This window comes from Bactrocera tryoni, chromosome 3 (genome assembly GCF_016617805.1).
Source record: "Bactrocera tryoni isolate S06 chromosome 3, CSIRO_BtryS06_freeze2, whole genome shotgun sequence".
NCBI lineage: Eukaryota > Metazoa > Arthropoda > Insecta > Diptera > Tephritidae > Bactrocera > Bactrocera tryoni.
This window is the reverse complement of record NC_052501.1, coordinates 9,446,501-9,464,943: the sequence shown is the minus strand read 5'-3', so window position 1 is coordinate 9,464,943 and position 18,443 is coordinate 9,446,501. Positions and strand designations below refer to the sequence as shown.

Here is an 18,443-nt window from a genome sequence, read left to right as displayed (position 1 = left end):
TGGTATGTCCTGTGTTGCTTTTGTTCCCAAACCTGAAGTGTTCCTCTAGTTCCATTGCTTCAAACAACCCTTGAAGCAGCTGAATGGATTGGATCTGCTTAGAGGAATTTTGTCTCAATTATAAGTATATTTTTATTCTTCTATGGTTTTATTTACAGTTTTATACCCTGTACAAGGTAATATTAAGTTTGCGTCGAAGTTGGGTAACCCTATATAGTATATACATATGTATGTATATATAAATGATCAGCATGACGAGTTTAGTCGAGCAGTGCGCCTGCTGTACGCGAACTAGTCTCTCGATTTTTAAAATATCAACATGAAATTTTTAAGACGTCCCTTTTCTCGTCAATAAACTGCTTTTTTGTCGGAACTAACGGAATCCAATATGGAGCAAATAAAGGATATATGTGCCATGCTAACTGAGCGATCCAAATCAAGTTCGTGTATGGATTACTTTCTTATTTGACGATATATCTTCACGGCGTGGACTATTTTTCAACAAATTTTTCGAATCAGACTACTATATCATATATCGGCCATATAAATTTACTGATCAAAGTCAATATTAAGATCATTTTATAACTTCTATGCCATAATAAATGGATTTGTGACGGGTATTATAGCTTCGGTACAATCGAAGTTAACATTTTTTCTTATTTCATATTCGTAAGACAAAATCACTTTAGCAACTCTGTTAATGACGAATCTACAAACAATGCTTCGAACACATTATTATGTAGTTCACTAGCACTATTTTAATAGGAAGGAAGTAAGACGCGAATAACTTTGAAACAGAAAAATAAAAACCGGAACATAATTCATAATTTTGTCATTCGTAATTTATTATCGATGAATTTATAATTTACTCTAATTGGAAAGAGAAAAAAATGTCAAAAAAACTAGCTAATTTTATGTATGTAAATCTAAAAATATTCGACGACTATGTCATTAAACTACCGGGGGTTTTTCGGCTTAAGCTATCATTTCTTTGTTTTTGTTTTGATTGTGCTGTTTTGCTACATTCAAGTGTTTTTTTTTTGTTGTTAGCAAACAAATGCTCACGTGAATTTAAATAACTAGAAATTTTAAGCGCTACGGAAATCAGTATTCCGAAAACATACAGACAGACATACCCACACACACACAAATATGTAGATATGCAAAGGTGTGTAGACCTAAGTAAGCAGGTACAAGTTTGACATACTTACATAAATATACCGAAATGCACTTAAATAAGGCTTAACAGTGTTTGTTGGCTTGTTTGTTGGCTTTCATGCACTTTTGTTTTCGTTTTGTTTTTGTTTCTCTCTTTGTCTTGTCACTTTTTTATATAAAGCGATTAGCGAAAAAATGAGTTTGTTCGAAGAAATTCCCGCCTAAGGTCATGCTCGGATTTGAATACGAAAAGCAATCGGAGGCGAAAATGCATTCGAAATCTGAAATTAAATGCAGACATATGTATATTTGTATGTGTGTTTTTTTAATATACCCTCAACAGTGTAAATGAAGTTGGTGTTAGTGGTTGGTGAAAACGTTTGGACACCTTATGAAGCATATATGTACCATATTTAACGGTGTTTTCAATAAGAGCGCAACAAACGTTTTTTTTTTATTAAAACAAAAACGGTTTGAGATACCAATGAAACTCTTTCCTCCTGTGAAACGACTTTGGACGCCATTATGTATGGAGCTCGATTTCTTTGGCATAGCCATCACGGTCATGCTTGCAGAAGTCCAGACGCTGAACCCAATTTTCGACGGTTTTCAAGCATAAATCGGCCGATACTGCTGCAATTTCACGTTCGATAATCGTTCGAAGTTCACCAATAGACTTGACGTAGCGTCAAATCTCACGACCGAGGCGGTCAATTGACTGGGACATTTCGGGAGATAACGCGTTCACCAAACTTGGTTTTCAATAAATCGATTGTGACATTCGCAGTGTGGCTTGTGGAGTCCTGTTGGAACCACATATTGTCCAAGTTTATACCATCCATATGCCATTCATAGTAACGTGCCGATCTTGATCATTACGGAATAAATACGGCCTAATGACGCCGCCGGCTCATAAACCGCACCCAACCGTAATTTTTTCGGGATTCAATAGTGACTCGTGGAGTACGTGGGGACTGCTGCCTGACCAATAACGTATATTTTGCTTATTGACGAAGCTATTCAGCCAGAAATGAGCTACAACGCTGAAGATGATGAAAATACGGATCATTTTCAAGTTGTTGCTCAGCCCAATTCACGAACATACGACGATTGAAGTAGTCAAGCGGCTTTAGTTCATGCGTCAATTTGATCTTGTAAGGATGTAGGCCAAAATCTTTTCGCAAAATTCGCCACAACGACGTCACAGAGATGTCCAACACTTGAGAACGACGTGTGAGAGACTGAATTGGGCCTTCCTCGATTGATGCGCTAGCAGCAGCAATATTCTAGACACTACGAGCACTTCTTTGTTCCACTAGCACGAGAACATTTCGTATATAACCGAACACCTCCTTTTTTCCGCAATAAAATGTTTATTTGATGGAACCACCGATATTGAACTACTATAACATATAGCTGCCATTCAAACTGACCAATCAAAATCAAGATAAATATCTTTTAAAACCCTTTTATGCGTAAAGAAATACATGTGTGAAGGGTATTATAGCTTTGGTGCAGCCGAAGTGAACGTTTTATCTTGCTTCTGTTTTTTTTTTATTTTTGTTTTTGTATATTAAAAATCTACTTAACGCTCCGCATCGACGCGTAGAAGGTTTCGGCAAAACTTGTTCAATAAAAATTATTTGATTTCTTTATTTCCTTTTTATGCACATTCGTCTTTATTGTCTGTCGTTGTTAAATAATACAATATTAAATTTCTTTTTAATTTTTTTCTTTTGCTGTTTGCTTTTTGTGTTTTATTTTTTTCTTTATAAGGAAATTTTATTTGGTAATCCTCCTTAAAAAAATTAGCAATGTGCAACTAATTGCGCAAAAATTTATTTATTAAAAAGGAAAAAGAAACAAATATTTATATATTCATATTTCCATGTGTGAAATTAATTATATAATAATATTTTTGTGTAAATTTGATTCCCACAAATTGTTGCACATACCACTGTTTAATGGGATTGCACAGCTAGCATCGGCATTAACTGTTTCTTTTACGTTTTATTTCATTTAAATATTTTTATTTCTTTGATTTGCCCAGCAGGAGGTCCAATTTATTGCTAAACATATATTCATACATATATACAATAAAGTATCATATATTTGTTTACTTTGAAAGCTAAAGTTTTCTTTGATTCTGCTGAGTAGGATCAATTTTATAAGTAAACAGTGTCCGGGTTTTTCAAGAACAACTTTTTATTGAGTAGTTTGAATTAAAACTGACCTTCAATTGTCACACACTCGGACTTACTTCAAGCTTAAGCTTTAATCAATAATACTTTATTTTAAATTATTTTATTTTAAAGGTTATAAAATTGAAATCGTTCCAACTAAAATTTACTTTACTTATTTATGTTTAAAAAATTATTCCATTACTTATGGTATAGTTATAGCGTCCCAATGGTTCGCCAGTTGGTATTCAATATGTATCATGCAATCCTAGATTAAGTATTACTTAGTGGGAATGACAAGGCATTTAAGTCTCCTCTATGACACGTACTAACGGACGGCCACTCTGTTCTATAAGTCTGAGTTTTGTCATGATTGAGGTTGCCGCCGCTTCGCTGGCAACTTTCCAGTTCTGAGTGAACTGTGTCGTCAAATGTTTCACATGTTGCAATTAAGTGTCCCTACTTAGAGACCCCAAGCAAAAAAAACTATATTTTTTGGCCCACCTTAATATATGAGCCATTCCATCAATTGGGAACATGGTTTTGTACCCGTATTCCGATCAAACAAAAAAATTACTATTTCTTGTATTCTTTAACGACCTGAAAATTGAGTGCAAAAAATTTTGAAGTTATACAGTTTTATGTAAAAAACTCTCAGCTTTCTGATAAAAATATTTTGAAAATCCAAAAAAATTTTCAAAATTCCACCAACTTTTTTTTTCAAAAAATTTACTTTTCCATACGATTCCTCGTTCATTTTACATAAGAATCAATGTTCAAAAATATGGGACACTGACCCCATGAACAGCAAACTTTTAGTAATAGTCAGAGTATTAGGGACCTTGGAAATTTTAGAAGAGTTGTCCTTCAGTTTGCTACGGTGTACAAGATATTTTTACAATGGCCTTTGCGGGTCCGTCATTTCTGCGCTTCAAAGGCTAAAACACGAAGTTGTGGTACACATTTAAAAAAAAAATTAAATAAACATATAAAATTTTGCACTCAAATAAGTACTTTAATGAAGGGTTGTGACAAAAATAGCATGTTCTAAAGTTGCCACCTGTTATTAAAAATAATTTTATAAAATGAAATAATGTTCTGAGGTCATAAGAATTTATATATTTCTTAAAACTTAAGTTTTAATAAAAAAAAATAAAACAAGGTTGCCACATTTATTACATTTCGAAATGCACAAAATTTATAATAAAAAAATGCAAAGTGACAATTGGCGTTGTTTACGAAATTGTTCTTATTGGCGTTGCCACCTGATTTAAAAATAAAAAGTAAAATAAAATATTTGTGAATTAAAACTAATGGTAAGATGTTGTTTAAGAAAATATAATATAAAAACTAAAATTTGATTCTCAGAACAAGTATTTTAATAATAGTTTATAACGAAAATAAGTATTGTATGTTATAAACGTGCCATCTGATGTTTAAAATATATGTTTTGAAAATAAATAATGTAGTGAGGTCACAAAACTCATCTAAAGCTTTGAGTTTTAGTACAAAAAAGTGGAAACAGAGTTGCCAACATTATTAAATGTCGAAATGCGTAAATATTATAAATATATATATAAATATTTGATTGTCATTTGAGAAAGAAATGTCTGTTTAAAACATTTGCCTAAATAATGTTGCCACCTGCTTTAAAAAATAAAAATTTAAGATAAATATTTGGGAATTAAAAATAACCACTCAAAAGGTGTTATTTTTATTGTTTAAGTAAATAAATGAAAACGAAATTTCTTTCTCAAAACAAGTACTTTAATGAAGGTTTTTAACGAAAATACTTAAACTCGTAGTATGTTATAAATGTGTCACCTGATGCTTAAAATATATGTATGTACATATATTGAGAAATAAAAAATTTAGAAAAATATTTTAATTCTAACAGTTATGATTCAGTGTCGTTGCCACCTGATTTGTAAAATAAAATTTAAATACAAATATTTGAAAATTAACAATTACGATGCAGCGACGTTGCCACCTGATTTGTAAAATAAGATTTAAATACAAATATTTGAAAATTAATAATTATGAGTCAGTGACGTTGCCAGCTGATTTGTAAAATAAAATTTAAATACAAATATTTGAAAATTAATAATTATGAGTCAGTGATGTTGCCACCTGATTTCTAAAATAAAATTTAAATACAAATATTTGAAAATTAACAATTACGATTCAGTGACGTTGCCAGCTGATTTTTAAACAAATAAGTTAAAAAAACTATTTAAAAAGTATTATCGTAAGGTTTCGGGTAAAAGTTGCATTGTGTTTGAAAAATATATAAAATATTTTTTTTTTATGCAAACTATGAAAAATATTTTCTTTTTTTGGTAAATTTCAACAGTTTCTTTGATTTATGAAAACTAAACATAATAAATTTGCACTTCTGTAAAACCCACGTCTACAATGTACTAGTTTACAATGAAACTTCTAAGGTTCTAAAATGCAAATAAAATAAAAGAGTTTTTCAAAACAGAACGTAGACTTCCTGGAATTCGTTGCTCATAAATTAGCAACAGTTTTCGCTAATTAATTATCACAACGTTCTGCTCGCCTGTTTTCGCAACTCATTTGCGTGCGTTGCATATTATCTAAATTAAAAGAACATGCTGCCACTCGGCTAATACCTTTTGTTATCTGTGAAATCTTATTAAGCGCGAAATTGTATATCAACTAATTAGGCGCTAATTAATTTGTGTACAAAATGTCATGGAATTTTCCTTTGCTCGCAATTTTTTATTTTACTTTAATTTGTTTTTTTTTTTTTATAATTTTTTTGTTGTTTTTGCATTTTTTTTTGTTGCTGTGCGCACACACGCTGCCTTTGCCGGCGTTAAACAGCTTTTTATGGTCATTTATTAGCTGGCATTGCGGCTCATTGACGACTCGTCAAAATAATGCGCGAAAAAAGCGACTGCACAAGAGCTTTATTGCATATTGGAACTGCACAATCGGCGATTAATTAGCGCAAATTGTCGGGAAAAATCACAATGAATTGCAATTTCAAAGGCGCGTGTGTGATATAACACAACATCGCTCGACTGTTTACACACTCAAATACACATGCGCCTGCAACAACAACAACGCACACAATACTTATTCATATATACATCGGTTTGCGGTTATTTATGCGCGTGTATGCGTGTGTGTGTGCGAATTTATAATAGCTACCTTAGTTAAATATTGATCTTAGCCGATAGTTAGAAATTTACGAGGAAACACTAACTTAAATAATGAAATGGCAAACACGCAAATCCAAATTCACTGTGCCACTAAATTTTCAAAACAATTCATTTATGTATTTTTTTTTGTTTTTTTTTTTCTAAACTTTAGCTGTTACTAAGTATTTGCACAGCAGTTTTTCCTTAACTGCGCATAAACACACTTGCGCATACGCTCGGCGCAGGGTGCGCGGGCTGGTTGGGCATCATTAGAGCTGGAACGTCGTTAGCGTGTTGCCAATCTTTTTAAGTTTTACATATGCAGGTGTGTGTGTATGCATTTGCAAGTGTTGGTGCTTTATGGTTATCGTTTGGGTGAAAATGTGTTGCTCGTCTTTTTTACTTTCGCAAGCTTTTGTTTTTCGCAAATGAATTTCTTCTCTCTAATTGTGCAAAAAACCCACTTTTGCATTCCGCATAGAATACTTAACGTTTTTTTAATAGCGAAAAAGTGTTTATTTTGTGCAAAAACAAAACAATCAATCTGCGTTAGTTTATAGTAGAAAATGCATACAGTGACTGCAATTAATAAACGCACAAGTAGGAGTTTTTTGAAGAGAAAAGAACGTGCGCAAAATTTCATATCGATATCTCGATATCTGGAGGGACTATTCGCGTGTATACAGGCAGACAGACCGACACGGCTTAATCGACTCTGATCGTCACGCTGATCATTAATATATACGTACACGTAGGTTGCCTTTTATATATCGGGATTTGGCTACCTAAATACTGCAATCTGGCAACTCGAGTGGATTGCCTCAGCAACTTATTCAATTTTTGGCGATGAGACTCCATCAACGACCAGTGTTTATCGATGATATGGTGAATTCAATCGAAGATCATAGATTACTCCAAAACGAATTTCGTTAAGGTCCTTCAAAATCAGATACTATTGATCCTATACGTAAACTAATATCGCAAGATCGTTTTGTGACCTATCCTGAGATAGCAGGAACTATAGGCATTAGTGGAACCAGCACACATTCAATATTGTATGAATATTTTACTGTAAAAAAATGTTTCTCGTTGGATCCCACATAATTTGTCAATCGCTCAAAAACTGGCTCGTGAGAAATCGTCGAGAAAAATGTAAAAAAAAACGATAGCGGGCATCGAAACTCGTCCATGACATCGTGATAGATGATGAATCGTGAATTTACTCGGACGTGCCCGAAAGTTAACAGCAGTCGACTGTATGGGGATTGGATGAGCCGAATCCAACAAAAACTTTTTGCACACGAAACACTTCCGAGCAAATGGTTGCCTTTTTTTTTAAAGAAACTGAACATGTCTCAACTATAACAACGCTGAGCAGTAAATTCTGAGTGATACACAACCATCTTTGTACCAGTTTTATTTCAAGAACTCAGGAAAACCAACCGCCGAAGACGAATACCTCTTCACACGATAATGCGAACTCTTCCACCTCGACTGAAAGAACTGCATTTTTGAGCACTTAACACATCAATTTGATGAGTCATTCTCCGCATAGTCCTGACTTGGCACCGAATGACTTCTTTTTATTCCCGTACGTATAAAGTAACCACGAAGTCAACATTTTTCGACAGCTGAAGACACGGTTGATGCGTTCAGAACACATGTTTTGTACATACCTCATTCAGAGTGGCAAAAGTGCTTCGATAGTTGGTTCAAACGCATGCAAAAGTGTAAAGATTTTAATGGAAAATATTTTGAAAAAACAATATAGCTATATTCGACCCTCGTATTTTCTAGGAACTCCAACGTTTCCTTTTGGATGTGACAAAATTTGCTGCCAACTTAATATACTCTGTTCAGGATATTAAAACCAAAATATATCTTACGCAGAATATCCAACTGCTGTTGAGGAAATTCTTCAAATATTATAATACCTCAAAACTCCTATGTAGTAGTAATACTGCTGCTTAGATCTTGGGTTAACTTAAACTGATTCCACCGTAGTGTGGTGTACATTAATGGAACGGTTCCGGATTTTTGTTGGACCAAGAACTGTCAAGTCGGCAGTATTCTTTGAAATTATTTGAGAAATTGTTATATGTGACCTGGTCTACGAAAAGGGAGCTAACGTGCGAAAACTAGTTTTCTGGGAAAAGCTGTTAAAAATAATCGTCAGTTTCTCGTTATCTCATTAATTGTTCTCCTTTTTTTTTGACACCTAAGCCCCCTTTCCGTAGACTGACCTGGTCTGTGTGTGATGTTTTCTATGGCATAATAAAAACCAAATATTAATTAGTTCTTATGAAATTTAAGAGCTGATTTTTTCTCGATTTTTTGCATAGATATCTCAACGAAAATTATAATAACAGGATAAACATTTTACGACTTAGTATTAGTCAAAATATTTAATTGGATAGGAACTACTACTCCGGGAGTTTCTCTCAAAAACGACGTTTTGCCACTATATCTCTGAATTGAATCCTCTAAAATAGTAAAAAAAAAAACAAATTTCGTTAAAGTAATGTTAATTCTAGAAATTAATTGAAGGGATAAGCAAAATAAATATTTTTGACAAAATGGCGGTTTCTAAAAAGATTTTTCACTAAAATTGCCGACATAAATGAAATATATATATATTTTTTCAAATACTAACTTTATATAACCCCTTAAATACAAAAAATATCATAAACCATAAACGTTTGGCCGTTTACTTATCACAACCACTGTAGGCGCGCACTCAGTACAACGTGTGAATGATTGCGAGTGTAAACATATGTATGCATTGCCTCCAAGCGCAAAAGTTGATATCGTCAGATAAGTGTAAACGAATTCACAAGCAGCATATATATCTCGATCTGTATACAAAATACATATATGTATATATAAATATTTTTTTTTTTGGACTGACACTCATCGATTATGAATGCCAAATTAGAAGTGGTAAATATCGAAAAGGTTTGTAAACGCGCTTTAAAAGTGTTATTGCCACTCTGATAGTCTTATATGTTTGTATATATGTACATACTTAAGTATAGGTATGAAATTCGCGCATTAGAATGCTAATCAAAGTGCTTACTGCCACACACATGGCAATTGAAGAATGCTCATCAGCGTCATGTGCTCCTCACAAGGCCAAACAGTATGTGCCGATAAGCGGCGTAATATTTTTTTAAGTGCCTGTTGCGGGCTGACTACGCACATGTGCCAAATGAGCACACCGGCAGCTGACTAAAAATATTCTAAAACAATTTATATATATATATATATATATATATATAATTAAACTACCATCATTTTACTACATATTTACATGAAATTAATTTTATATGTATATACATACTTAAGTATATGATGCAATGTGTTTGGCCATTGGCCTATAATGAGTTTGGCAAAACATACAAACATTTATAATCGGATGTCACGTGTGATAGTCCATCATATTTTCAAGCACTAAGCACAATTTGATTGCCTTATGAGGAAGTATAATTGTCTACGATTATAATATTTATTGCACTCTTTGTTCAGTAAAAACAATTTCTGCAATTTTTTGCTATTTTATATGTCATAAGTATGTAGAATTGAACAACTCAGGTTCACAGGTGGCTCTTTAGCTCCTAAATATATGTTGTCAATGTCGTAAAATTTTAATTTTTTGATAGAGACCAAATTCTGCCTGTCAGCGAATTTCCAGAATTTTTTCTGAAAAAAACTTTCAAATTTGTTGATCTAAAAATGTGTAATATGTCTACATCTGGCATCTTTTAACTATATTTTAAGACTTAGTATTAATAAAAATATTTACTTGAAAAGGAACTACAGCAGATCGCCGGGAGCTCCTCTCAAAAAAGACGTTTTGCGGTGATCACTATATCTCTGAAGTGGATCCTCTGAAATTAATTTAATTATAATTTCGCCTGACCTATAGAATAAAAAATAAAATTGGGGACTCTAATTCACCTTAATAGTTTCTATTGAACAAGAAGAGTGTTATTACATCAGTGCGATTAAGTTTCAGAGGTCCTTTATAACATCTTGGGATTGGATGTGGTTATTAAAATGGCAAAGGTTTAAACTTGAGCGCGTAAATAGGGTATATATTACCTCTTCGCTTACGCTAAAGGGCTGACAATAAACGTCATAGGTTCGTTTGAAAGTTTTATTGTTTTAACTTACAGTAAACAAGTATCTTAAAACGAGCTGCCAAACCAGATCGTATGAAAATAAAGTTATTATGCCATTCAAGTAGACGGGGATTCCCACGTGCCGCCTGTAACACTTTATTTGTGATAAATTCTACGAACTGGTTAACACCTATCATAAAAACACTTCGTTTGCAGAAATTATTGATAATTAACGCTTGGCTAATATATTTTATTTCACCTGTTTTACTTGTAGTTGAGGATGCTAAAAGGTATGCCATAAAATTGCGACAAAAATCATTAATCGCCAGCGATACAACAGACGCGACATCGTCAACGGCAGTGGCGGCCACCTTTTGGTCGAGCCCAACGTCACCGTTCATACCGGCGAGCAGCAACGGTATTAATGGCAACGATGTCAACATCATTGAAAGCGATCCGAATATGACCATATTGACACGTGACGATGTGATACTCGCCCAAAAAGGACTGCCGCCACAACAGTATGACGCATTCGTGCTATTCGCCGATGCGGATATTGAACAAGCCGCCGAAATACAAACCAAATTCGAAGAAAATGAGAAATACAATTTCAAGGTATGTGCTAAATGAAATAAATATTTACACTAATTATATATAATTAATACATATTAATTTGTTGTTGCATTGCAGTTATGCTTCAAGAATCGTGATCTACTCGGTGGCGTACCGTTCACGCACGTTGCATTGACGCAACTGATCGAGGAGCGTTGCCGCTACTTACTTGTGATCTTAACAAAAGAATTTCTGGATAGTCCAGAGAATCAATTTTTGATGAATTACACACACGCGCTGCAAATACGTGAGTGCATTTGCCGCTAATAATCGAGTTGAACGGCATGGAAAATTTTATTTAATTCAATTACATTTTCCTTTTTTTTCATTTGCTTTTCAGAGAATAATTCGCGCAAGATCATACCGCTTATTTATGAGGATTCGGTTATTATACCACGTGCCTTGAAAATATACACACACCTCAAGTACACACCAGTGCCTACTACGCTATTTGACTTTTGGGCGCGTCTTGGTGACTCAATACGACGCTCTTACAATGCCACGGACCCGTCGCCATTCGGCCTGAATGAAGTTGACAAGTAAGCCAAGAATTTTTAAGCCATAAGTTACAAATGCAGCTGTTTCAAATGTATTCACTCTAACCTATAAAATTTATATGTGAAAGAAAGTACTGTTTATACTCGTTTTCCAAAAATAGTTGTTTTTGTTGTTATAACAACATAGACTATTGTCGAAATATTTTTTGCGAACGCTGCTGAGATGACAGTTCTTCCTCACATATAAATCCGCGTAAGTTTCGGTTACGAAAGCTTTACTTTACTGAAAGCCATAACCGAAATATCATTTAAATCCATTTCTCCTGCTTATATAACCCAATTAGAAGTCAGTTATTTGGCGTTAAGGGTGTCATCGACATTCGCGCTCAAATTTCGGGCTTATTTTTTGACGAGGGTTTGCAAAAAGTACTTATGATATTTGCAAAAAACTTTTTTTTTTTTTGCTTTTTTGTATTATAAAATCATATTTCTTACACTGGTATACAGAAAAAACGAACATAGCGAAAGGTTTTGTGAGTCAATAACAATTTACAGATTTAGAATATCTTTTATAGTAAAAGTTAAAACAAACTAAAAATTTTTGGGGAAACGCGTTTAAAACAGGACGTGAATAGTGAGCGCTTGGTCGGGTTTGACCTTAAACACCTCTTTGCATGTTCCACCTAATGTTCCTTTCTTCTCCAATCTTCATTGGAGATAACCTCTAGTTTTTTAACTAGAAATAAAGCAATAAAAATATAAAAGGCGCCACAACAACAACTCGTAACTGTATTACTCTACCAAAAACAATACAGAGCTCTCAACATTTTTTGTATTTTTCGTAAACAGTTATATTTAATAATAACAATAAAGTAAATTATTATCTCACGATCAGATAAACCTCGCAAGCACTCACAAGTCAAGCATTCAGCACTATATAATACCTATTTACTTAGCACCTAATCACACCTCTTAAATGCACACACTCAAAATATATATATGTGTGTTTGTATTTAGATGTACTTATATGTTGTATGTACTTACTTTATCTCTAAAAATTATATATAATTTTTTTTTACACCCACAGCGTGCTCGCCGTTAGGCAACTACCAAATGACACGAGCTATACAAGCTTACCAACCCCCCACACAACGAGCGTAACCACACCCACCTCACCCATACCGAGCATCAATATTAACGGACATGCCTACACACCCGAAGAGGAGGAGGCGGATGATGTATTTCAACAGAAGGAGCAACGTTATCATTTCAACAAACGTTCATCCCTGCGTCATCACAACAGTGTATACAGTCACAATCACAACAACAATCGCATTAGTCAAGTCGTCAATGGTTTGCGAAATGCACACTCTACTAGTCAGCTAAATGCTGGCGTTAATGTTGACAACGCCGTCAGCATGAGTGATCTCAGCATAAGTACGGAGGTGAAGAAGAAGAAGAAGAAACCTATTAAAGCTGTGCTCAAGCGGGTGTTTAGCCGCAGTAGTCCGAAACTACAACAAACAGCAGAATAATAGTATTGTATTTTAATTAATTGTTTTTTTGTTTTTATTTTTTGCTTAATTGTAAATTGACTTTAAGATTGTATTTATAAATATCAGCTATACGAGTTTATATATATATAATATTATTTAGCAAAACCAATGAATACGTAACAAAATGCAAGCGAAAAGAGGAAAATGTTATGTTCTAGTGTATTGTATGTTATTTATGTATTAATTTAATTATACGAATCTGGTTTTATCTTCGCAACTGTGACATAACAAGCAGCCAACACTCACAAAACATAAACAATATAAATTTCGTGCGCTTTACACGCTTTCTGCTCTATACACCCGCTCAATCAGTTAAAACTCGTATTTTATAAAAAAAAAATTTTTTAAATGTAATTGTGCGTTATTAATTGTTTTAATGTACAATATATGTATATTTGATGATAATTTTTAAGTCAATTCTGACTGGCCACCACCTTCTTTAACGCTTTTAAAATGTTTCAAATATACATTTAAACTTTCCAGTGCTCACTACATAATTCCTTAGCAACTTGTTGCATTTCTTACTTCGCTCACAAATGCTCATATATACACAAACATCAAGCGATCAATTTGGCACGCGCACTCATGTACATATCTGATGATTGAATTTATAAGATTCTTCAAACATAGCTGCACAATTCAGTGTCATTTTAATGATTATTTTAACTGTTAAATTAACTGTTTCAATATTGCAAACATATTAGCAAGCCATAAAGTGCTTTAAAAACCATTATTAAGAGTTGTATTTATATATATATGTATACATATTCATAAAGAATGTACTATTTTAAGACAACGAATAAAGACAATATGCAATCTTATAAAAAAAAACCCCACGCTATCATTACCATATTCAATTATGATTCACTTAAAATTTGGTTTGCAATGCACACAATGCAGTCGTCTATTATAGCATTGGAAACGCAGCGGAATAATTAAACTGCTTTAATTATAAAGTTTTCATGAATGAAACTGTATAATCTAAAAGGTTTAATTCGTGTATCTCCAATAAAAAATGGTTTTACATACAATTGAATTTGTTTTGCACAATTTTCTATTGAATTGGCTGAAGCAAAATGAATACATAAATAAATTGATGTAGGTCCACCGAGAAAGTTATTGCATTAATATTTTTTTTTTTGTTTTAATGACGGGGAGGAAATGACAATGCGCCACATACAACAATGTCATATTTGGTTTGAATTCCATCAGCATAAACACCATATAAGTATACTAAAGTTTCTTTCAAAATATTGAACAATTGTCATTATAAACAGTTGCTTAGTTAAGACTTTTAAAGAAATCCTCCAAAAAATGTAGGTGAGATGATTAGAGCCACATAGTGCTAAAGAACAAGAGACGTGATGAAGTGGTAGTTTAGTACTGCCCTCAACGGCTTACAAATGCTTAAGATTGGATAAGATCTTATTGCATTTTGTATAACGAATTGTTATGTACTCACCAGACTCACACTTCTGCGACATCCGCTAAATAATAGCATTTTGAACCGGTTTTCAAGATGAGTGTATATCTAATTAAAAGAAGGTGCACTTTGTAGATATGTATATTGAGTAAATCAGGTAGGATTTTAACTTGCTAAACCCGATTTATGTACATGCATAACAAATTATCACTATTCACTAACACAAAAATATTTAGGTTGACAAAATGCCTCAATATAATTAAATTATTTCCTTTGTAAACCACTCACATAAATACTTTACTTTTATAAAGCGATCCATCTAATTTATAACCACTTTTGTGCAATAACAATTTTTTTATTAAATTCACTTCAAATATTTTTGTCGTGAAAGACGGATACGCGCAATGAACTAATGTACCGTTTTGTTTTTGACAAATGCCGGAAATGCACAGGATGTATCCGTACACACAAACAAATTTATGTAAGCCATATTACGACTCATCCTAAATTGAAAAAGTATTCAACTATAAAATATGATTTCAAAAATATAATAATAAAAAAAAATAAAAAATCTCTTTTACATATAATAATTTAGCTGAAATTATATTTGTTTTTAGCAGTTCAGAATCTAGGCATCGTAGTCACCCTATACGAAATTGGACGGGCTGCCATATTTTGTTTTCCAACGCCTCTGTGCATATAACATGAATAACTTATTATGAAATATATTACTAAAACTTTTACTTCTATAAGTTCTTATTTTATTTAAAATTATAATAAATTTTAAATTAAGCAAATCAGTACTCTTTCACACATTTTTTTTCCAAGTCAACAAAAATCCCTTTTTAAGTGGGTTAACAACACTCATGCCGGTAAATTGTTGTAATCTTTTCCACTCGCTAACTTATCATTTATTATTGTGTCGACCGCAGCAATTGTTTAAATCGGATTTCGGTTCAAATTTACCCTCAATGTACTGAATTTGTATAATACAACTTTTTTGAGTGTGTCAATTAAGAAAATGTATATGGAATAAAGACTTGAATAGTTTCAACAGGTAGCGGACTATTTGGCGGGACTCGAAAAAAAGGTAATTAATTCTTATAAACGAGTGTTTTCTCCAAGTTAGTAAAACTTTTCAATTATTGATTAATTCCAGTCGTTATAAAAACAGTACCTGTGCATTGTTATTAGCAAACCTCACGAAATTAATGAATGTGCTACTCTGTTTAAGCAGGCATATGCTGATAATTGGTTAATATGATGTTGGATACAAACACCGTAAACGCCATACCTTTCTCTATGAAAGTGCCTGCCTTTAATTATTGTGAAGAAGCACGTCTCCTAGCTGAAACGCCGCTTTCAGAGTTGAGTCCGGAAACATGCATTAAACTTTCGGAAATGTTGAATGGTCGTAAAATCTTGAGACATGCGGGACATGATCGTGACTGGCGCGGCATAGCCGAATTGGCAAAAGTGCGAAACTTCTGCAGTAACAACTCTGACGATCCAATGCAGACTGTGTTAAACCAGTGGACACAACGAAATGCTGCGGAGGCTACATGTTTTCATTTACTGCATTTTCTTTCTCAAATCGATCGGTGGGATGTGAGTGACGATATTTTTACGTTTCTACGTAAGTGGGGAATAAATATAATTCACATTATCTAGTATTTAATATACCTTCTCATTTTAGTGAAAGACGCTCGGCAATTTGAAAGCAGTAGGTCACATGCAAATGTAACAGGTGGTGCACATACAGAGGGTGTTTCAATTACTCCAATTGAAAGTAATGAACAAGATTTAGTTAGCAACAATATAAATAGGGAGAATAATAGCGAAAGCGAAGAAGGCAGTGACACGGATAATGAAGAAAATGACGATGGCGGTTCAAGTTCCTCAGCAAGTGCACCGCCATGTCCGCCACTTAGCCCACCACCGAGCCCGCCACCAAATCTGGAATCTCTAATTGAACGTGTTGAGGAATTAACAAATGCAGCAGTGCAGGCGAGAGTAAGCGCTCCAACAACTGCACTGGCCGTGACCGAGACAATGCCAATAGCAGTACAAACTCCCAAAACGGTGATAGAAAAATATGAAAGCAAAAATTATACGAACGAAGTAAATCCGCTAACACGCCAAGATGCCGCGCGTTTACGCAGGGGTTTGCCGTTAACAAAATACGATGCATTTGTACTGTACGCCGAACCCGATCAGCATTACGCCAACGAAATGCAGCAAAAGTTAGAAAAATACACCGAATATAATTTCCAGGCAAGTCACCTGTGACTATTTTACTTAACGAGATTTAACGTTTAATATGTTTGTTCCAGCTTGTGTTTAAAAACCGTGACTTGCTCGGTGGCACTTTTTTTCACGATGCGGTGACGGAGCTCATGGAGGATCGCTGTAACTACGTACTGCTAATTGTAACGCCAAATTTTAACCGTGACTACGAGAGTTGCTTCTTTTTCAACAACGCGCAAACATTGCAATTGCGTAAGTAGAAAGTTATTATCTGAAATTTCTCCTTAATTCTAATACATATGTAAATGGCATTCTGCAGAGGAAAATCGTCGCAAAATTATACCACTACTCTACGGCTTACAGTTACCGCGTCGTTTACGTGGTCTGCATACGCTCAAATACTATAGTGAACATTTTTGGGATCTTTTGGTCGATTCCTTAAGCATGAAAGAATTGCCGCCACTCACAAAAACCGAAGAATATAATCAGTAAGCGTGATTGTGCATTAGATTTTGTTATTGTATGCTTTATATCATTGTAATTTACTGATTATTTTGTTGTATAGCGATATGCCAGCGCTACCAAGTATGCCCAAACCACCAGGCGCACCAATAGCAGCTGCTGACGAAAATAAATGCCAAGCAAAACCAAAAACTCAAACCACTGCTGATAAAAGCGCCGGCAAAAAGAAATTTTTGAAGAAGCCCGAATGGATAAAGAAGAACAAAGTGCAGCAATAACTCAAATTGTGCCTGAATTTAGCAACAGAGAGGCCTGTGCGCATTTACTTGCCAATTTTAAAGAAACCAAAAATTATACACATACCTAAGTATGTACAATGAGCTTAACCGTTGTTTGCCATGTGTAGTGCCTTTTTCTAATAATATGTGCAGCCTATATTTTGTAGCTTAGTTTGTTTGTTGTTAAAAATCGTATCTCATAGTTTTAGTGCAAAAATATCGAATGAAATATACCTAAATATGTACTTAAAAAGTCTGTCATTACATGTTTACAATTTAAGTGAAGCGTGAAAAATTGTATTAATATGTATATGTATGTGTGGGCCCTAACGTCTACTAACAAAACATTTTGGCAATTGTTAAGCAAATGCTGCTTGGGGAGGTCATTTTGGGCTATGGCGACAATCAAAATTCGAATACATACATATGCTAGCAAGATTAACTGCGCAGTTTCTCGCAATGCTTCAACAACGTGTGGTAAGTAAACGCAAATAACTACATGCATACATATGTACATATATTTTTATGCACGTGTTGGCATACTATATTCAGGGTTACGAATTTTGGAAAAAATTTCTAATAAGAATTATTTTCAATTTTTAACCCTTATCTGGGATTAAAATAAAATATCGGAAAATTTTAATATTGAGGTTAAAAATGTTTTTTTTTTTTTGTAAATTTTCTTTAATAGAATAGTATATTTTTAATTTACTGGCATAAATTGACAATTTAAATTGTA

General features: G+C 33.7%; 2 protein-coding genes across 2 annotated transcripts in view; both read left to right on the top strand.

Annotated features, from left to right (window-relative positions):
- Positions 1–14,128, top strand: part of LOC120770989 (myeloid differentiation primary response protein MyD88) — a 28,375-nt gene extending 14,247 nt beyond the window's left edge. Inside the window, exons 2-5 of the mRNA XM_040098736.1 lie at positions 10,904–11,244; positions 11,320–11,488; positions 11,582–11,780; positions 12,826–14,128. Coding sequence (XP_039954670.1) covers positions 10,904–11,244; positions 11,320–11,488; positions 11,582–11,780; positions 12,826–13,273 — 1,157 coding nt within the window. The 3' untranslated portion in view covers positions 13,274–14,128. The remainder of the gene's footprint in view (positions 1–10,903; positions 11,245–11,319; positions 11,489–11,581; positions 11,781–12,825) is intronic.
- A 1,506-nt stretch (positions 14,129–15,634) lies between these two features.
- On the top strand, positions 15,635–17,960 carry LOC120772376. The gene is made up of 6 exons (XM_040100959.1): positions 15,635–15,807; positions 15,877–16,353; positions 16,414–16,991; positions 17,051–17,216; positions 17,284–17,452; positions 17,530–17,960. The coding sequence occupies exons 2-6, from the start codon at positions 15,978–15,980 to the stop codon at positions 17,702–17,704; spliced, it is 1,464 nt and encodes a 487-aa protein (XP_039956893.1). The 5' UTR covers positions 15,635–15,807; positions 15,877–15,977; the 3' UTR covers positions 17,705–17,960.
- The last annotated feature ends 483 nt before the right edge of the window (positions 17,961–18,443 follow it).

Coding starts and splice junctions, on each gene's coding strand:
- LOC120772376 (XM_040100959.1), top strand. CDS start 15,978: ATGATGTTGGATACAAACACCGTAAACGCCATACCTTTCTCTATGAAA. Junction 17,217..17,283: donor CGCGCAAACATTGCAATTGC/GTAAGTAGAAAG, acceptor GGCATTCTGCAG/AGGAAAATCGTCGCAAAATT. Junction 17,453..17,529: donor AAAACCGAAGAATATAATCA/GTAAGCGTGATT, acceptor TTTGTTGTATAG/CGATATGCCAGCGCTACCAA.